General features: G+C 44.5%; 1 protein-coding gene across 4 annotated transcripts in view; it reads right to left on the bottom strand.

Annotated features, from left to right (window-relative positions):
- Positions 1 to 375: 375 nt before the first annotated feature.
- LOC133571909 (tyrosine-protein kinase Fyn) overlaps positions 376 to 6,000 on the bottom strand; it is a 129,592-nt gene continuing 123,967 nt past the window's right edge. For all 4 annotated transcript variants that reach the window (XM_061924436.2, XM_061924438.2, XM_061924439.2 and 1 more), the window contains 3 exons: positions 4,949 to 5,102; positions 3,230 to 3,361; positions 376 to 788 (listed from right to left, as the gene is read on the bottom strand). In XM_061924436.2, the coding sequence (XP_061780420.1) occupies positions 580 to 788; positions 3,230 to 3,361; positions 4,949 to 5,102 (495 nt within the window). In that variant the 3' untranslated portion in view covers positions 376 to 579. The remainder of the gene's footprint in view (positions 789 to 3,229; positions 3,362 to 4,948; positions 5,103 to 6,000) is intronic.

The following is a 6,000-nucleotide window of genomic DNA, read 5'->3' as shown; positions in this document are numbered from 1 at the left end:
AGACGAAAACCTTCTTCGTCAAGAGCGTGGTGCAGGACTGTACAGAGAGTGCAGTGGCCATGTCTCTCCTCAATATTGAGTCCAAATTGAATTCTGTCTCTGTTTGATTCCTTGCCTTTTGTCTTGTTTAATAGATGTCCTCAGTGTTTGAACGTGTTCACTGTACACATCAAGCAAGAATGGGAAAGAATTCCACTTCAAAAATGTGTCTTTTCAGTTCCCAAACTTTAACTGAGTGTTGTTAAAAGGAAAGGCCATGTAACACACTGGTAAAAATGCCTTTTTTTGCAATGTGTTGCAATATAAGTTGAAAAGGATTTGTTGTATTCTCTTTTTATTGACCATTTACACAACGTGACAACTTCACTGCTTTTGGAGATAAAAAGGGTCTCTGTCAGAAAAAACCACAAATGATTGACCTCATGACCTCCAAAGTGAAGAATATCTTGCATCCTCCACTGGTGTAGAGAAGATGTTTGGACACCATGGAACTGATATGAGCTCAGGAAGCTTCACCAATGCCCACAAAAAGAGAGGCAAGTCCAGGAAGTCCAGCTCCAGACCAGAGTCCACACAGGTTCAGAGGTTGTCGCCCGGCTGGTACTGAGGCTCGGTGGCCGTGAAGTAGTCCTCCAAGAAGGCCTGCAGGTACTCGAAGGTGGGCCGCTCCTCCGCGTCCTTCTTCCAGCACTGCAGCATGAGCTCGTGCAGAGAAAGGGGGCAGTCTTGGGGGCACGACATCCTGTAGCCCCGCTCCACCTGCTCCAGCACCTCGCGGTTGTTCATGCCTGGAAGGGAAACACGGAACTTTGTATTGGTGTGGGCTCCTTCCATCATCAGGAGAATATACGTCTGGAAAGTTGCAAAACTTTGAAAGAGCCTTCAGGCTTGACTCGGATTGTGTTTGTTTGTCTGTCTTGCCAGCTAGGGGGCGGGCTAGGGGGCGCTACAGACCCGTCAGGAAAACACACCGGCCACTCCCGAGTTCTTTTGGATGACATATATGTTGAGTAAAAATTGCCACCGCCGCTCCCAGTCTGTGGAACGCTCTCCCTGACCACCTGAGGGTACACCAGACTGTGGATGCTTTTTAAAAAAGGCTTCTTTTTAAAAAAAAAGCCTTTTTTTGTTTAGATATATGTGTGCTAGTTCTAACTATTAGGCTGTTCTAGTTTTTATTTTTTTTTACTATTTCTTTTACTTATTGGGGGCAGCTATTTGTGGTTCTAGCGTTGTTTTTTATTTTTTTTATATTTATTTATTTATTTTTTAAATGCACTGTAGCACTTTAAGGTTGTTTCCTCAATGTAAAGTGCTTTCACAAATAAAATCTGTTATTATTATTATTATTAATAGACTGGGCTTTTCCCAGTCTGTGGAACGCTCTCCCTGACCACCTGAGGGCACACCAGACTGTGGATGCTTTTTAAAAAAGGCTTAAAACCCCTTCTTTTAAAAAAAAAAGCCTTTATTATTATTTTTTTTTTTAGATATATGTGTGCTAGTTCTAACTATTAGCTGTTCTAGTTTTTTTTTTTTTTACTATTTCTTTTAATTGTTGGGGGCAGCTATTTGTGGTTATAGCGTTGTTGTTTTTTTTTGTTTTTGTTTTTTTTAAATTTTAAATGCACTGTAGTGCTTTTCCAAATAAAATCATTATTATTATTATTATTATTAGGAGACCGGGCTTTTCCCAGGCTGTGGAACGCTCTCCCTGACCACCTGAGGGTACACCAGACTGTGGATGCTTTTTAAAAAAGGCTTAAAACCCCTTCTTTTAAAAAAAAAAGCCTTTATTATTTATTTTTTTTTTAGATATATGTGTGCTAGTTCTAACTATTAGCTGTTCTAGTTTTTTTTTTTTTTACTATTTCTTTTAATTGTTGGGGGCAGCTATTTGTGGTTCTAGCGTTGTTGTTTTTTTTTGTTTTTGTTTTTTTTAAATTTTAAATGCACTGTAGTGCTTTTCCAAATAAAATCATTATTATTATTATTATTATTAGGAGACCGGGCTTTTCCCAGGCTGTGGAACGCTCTCCCTGACCACCTGAGGGTACCACAGCCTGTGGATGCTTTTAAAAAAAGGTTTAAAACCCCTTCTTTTTTTTAAAAAAAAGGCTTTTTTTTTTTTAGATATATGTGTGCTAGTTCTAACTATTAGGCTGTTCTAGTTTTTATTTTTTTTAACTATTTCTTTTACTTGTTGGGGGCAGCTATTTGTGGTTATTGCGTTGTTGTTTTTTATTTTTTATTTTTTTAAATGCACTGTAGCACTTTGAGGTTGTTTGCTCAATATAAAGTGATTTCACAAATAAAATCTATTATTATTATTATTATTATTAAGAGACCGGGCTTTTCCCAGTCTGTGGAGCGCTCTCCCTGACCACCTGAGGGCACACCAGACTGTGGATGCTTTTTAAAAAAGGCTTAAAACCCCTTTTTTTTTAAAAAAAGCCTTTTTTTTTTTTTTTTTAGATATATGTGTGCTAGTTCTAACTATTAGCGGTTCTAGTTTTTTTTTTTTTTTTTACTATTTCTTTTAATTGTTGGGGGCAGCTATTTGTGGTTCTAGCGTTGTTTTTTTATTTTATTTTATTTTATTTTATTTTTTAAATGCACTGTAGTGCTTTTCCAAATAAAATCTATTATTATTATTATTATTATTATTATTAAGAGACCGGGCTTTTCCCAGTCTGTGGAACGCTCTCCCTGACCACCTGAGGGCACACCAGACTGTGGATGCTTTTTAAAAAAGATTTAAAACCCCTTCTTTTTTTTAAAAAGCCTTTTTTTTTAGATATATGTGTGCTAGTTCTAACTATTAGGCTGTTCTAGTTTTTATTTCTTTTGACTATTTCTTTTACTTGTTGGGGGCAGCTATTTGTGGTTCTAGCATTGTTTTTTGTTTTTTTTTAAATATTTATTTATTTATTTTTTAAATGCACTGTAGCACTTTGAGGTTGTTTGCTCAATGTAAAGTGCTTTTACAAATAAAATCTATTATCATTATTATTATTAGGAGATCAGACTTTTCCCAGTCTGTGGAATGCTCTCCCTGACCACCTGAGGGCACCACAGACTGACAGCAAGTAATCAAGTCTTATCTCACATTCTGACAGCCAGGTTGAGATCACCCAACCATCAAGGCACCTGTTTACTAACATCAAACAGCGTGTGGGACAAACTGCACGAGTCCCGTGCGAGTTGGAGTGACATGCCGAGTGCTCACCTGGGTAAGGCACCCGGCCCTTGGTGACCAACTCTGTCAGCAAGATGCCGAAGGACCAAACGTCCGACTTGATGGTGAACTTCCCGTACAGGGCGGCCTCGGGGGCGGTCCACTTGATGGGGAACTTGGCACCTGCAGGACGGACATGAGCAATGGGGATGATTGTTCAGTCTGGAGTGGGGGAAAAAAACCTCAATAGCAAAGCACATATACAAATTACAACGTACATCTCACGTTAACACATGAACACAACCAGAAGTACAGAAAATTGGTGCCATCTAGTATTGGTACCGATTCCCAGGTACCGACAATTGGTACCGTTCATCCATCCATCCATCCATCTTCTTCCGCTTATCCGAGGTCGGGTCGCGGTTGCAGCAGCCTAAGCAGGGAAGCCCAGACTTCCCTCTCCCCAGCCACTTCGTCCAGCTCTTCCTGTGGGACCCCGAGGCGTTCCCAGGCCAGCCGGGAGACATAGTCTTCCCAACGTGTCCTGGGTCTTCCCCGCGGCCTCCTACCGGTCGGACGTGCCCTAAACACCTCCCTAGGGAGGCGTTCGGGTGGCATCCTGACCAGATGCCCGAACCACCTCATCTGGCTCCTCTCCATGTGGAGGAGCAGCGGCTTTACTTTGAGGTCCCCCCGGATGACAGAGCTTCTCACCCTATCTCTAAGGGAGAGCCCCGCCACCCGGCAGAGGAAACTCATTTCGGCAGCTTGTACCCGTGATCTTGTCCTTTCGGTCATAACCCAAAGCTCATGACCATAGGTGAGGATGGGAACGTAGATCGACCGGTAAATTGAGAGCTTTGCCTTCCGGCTCAGCTCCTTCTTCACCACAACGGATCGATACAGCGTCCGCATTACTGAAGACGCCGCACCGATCCGCCTGTCGATCTCACGATCCACTCTTCCCTCACTCGTGAACAAGACTCCGAGGTACTTGAACTCCTCCACTTGGGGCAAGATCTCCTCCCCAACCCGGAGATGGCACTCCACCCTTTTCCGGGAGAGAACCATGGACTCGGACTTGAAGGTGCTGATTCTCATCCCAGTCGCTTCACACTCGGCTGCGAACCGATCCAGTGAGAGCTGAAGATCCTGGCCAGATGAAGCCATCAGGACCACATCATCTGCAAAAAGCAGAGACCTAATCCTGCAGCCACCAAACCAGATCCCCTCAACGCCTTGACTGCGCCTAGAAATTCTGTCCATAAAAGTTATGAACAGAATGGGTGACAAAGGGCAGCCTTGGCGGAGTCCAACCCTCACTGGAAACGTGTCCGACTTACTGCCGGCAATGCGGACCAAGCTCTGGCACTGAGCATACAGGGAGCGGACTGCCACAATCAGACAGTCCGATACCCCGTACTCTCTGAGCACTCCCCACAGGACTTCCCAAGGGACACGGTCGAATGCCTTCTCCAAGTCCACAAAACACATGTAGACTGGTTGGGCAAACTCCCATGCACCCTCAAGGACCCTGCCGAGAGTATAGAGCTGGTCCACAGTTCCACGACCAGGACGAAAACCACACTGTTCCTCCTGAATCCGAGGTTCGACTATCCGGCGTAGCCTCCTCTCCAGTACACCTGAATAGACCTTACCGGGAAGGCTGAGGAGTGTGATCCCACGATAGTTAGAGCACACCCTCCGGTTCCCCTTCTTAAAGAGAGGAACAAGAGTTGTGCAAGATATTTGGTGTGTTGGGAGACTGACCTTGGCGAGCCGTGTATTCGTTGTCTTCGATCAGTCGGGCCAAGCCGAAGTCCGCGATCTTACACACCAGGTTGTCACCCACCAGGATGTTGGCAGAGCGCAGGTCTCTGTGGATGTAGTTCATCCTCTCGATGTACGCCATGCCTGCTGCCACCTGCAGCACACACATCAGCATCTGCTCACAAACAGGAGTGGACGGAGCCATCCCTTGGGCGCCGTATACAACGTCAGGGCATTTCTAAAATAGGAGCTACTCAGGGGGCGCTGGGAAGTGCACGAGAAGCATAGCCTAGCACAACTTAAACTCTCTTGGCATAGCATAGAAAACAAACAAACAACGTAAAATGTCGCAAAAAGCGAACATTAGACGCGCTCCTTATGAGTGGCGAGACGGTCATGTGAAGGGGGCATGATTAGCTGAGGCAACAGGTGGAAACACTAAACGGGGACAGGTGAGGAGAACAGCGCTCGGTTAGTGGTCACGTCAGAGCAGGACCACAATAGAACCAAAATAGGAGCGCTAGACAACAACTAAACACCAAGCTAGGGAATCCATAGAACAAAACCAACACAGGACAAGACCGACAGCTATGGACATCCTGAAGACTAAATGGAATAATGGTGGTGATGTTTTTGTCAATGACACAGATAACCTCCCTCATATTCCCATGAAAAGCCTTCATTGGGGGTCTCTAGGGCCTTTCAGGTTGATTGCCCTCATTAGAAACGCCTGTCCTAGTTAGCACGAGCACCACTTAGCTGGATCACATTTGCAAGTCTGGCAGAAGTCTTTTCTCCTGCTTCCAAAATTCAGGGCCTGACTGATCCAGTTTTTTGACATTTACCCATCAAGGCTTGAAATTGGAATTGTCTCTTTATCTCAAATTGACAGCAGTACTGTGTTTCATTGACTTCAAAAAGGCATTTGGTTCAATAGACAGAGGCATAATGCTAAGAATCCTCAAGGCTTACGGGGTGCCCCCAAATCTACTCTGGGCCATAGAGGCCATGTACAAGGGCACAAGAGCCAAGGTGGTAACCCCAAGATGCCA

Source organism: Nerophis lumbriciformis, linkage group LG29, assembly GCF_033978685.3.
Source record: "Nerophis lumbriciformis linkage group LG29, RoL_Nlum_v2.1, whole genome shotgun sequence".
Taxonomy (NCBI): Eukaryota; Metazoa; Chordata; class Actinopteri; order Syngnathiformes; family Syngnathidae; genus Nerophis; species Nerophis lumbriciformis.
Note: the sequence above shows the minus strand (reverse complement) of the source record. Positions and strands in the feature narration are given on the sequence as shown.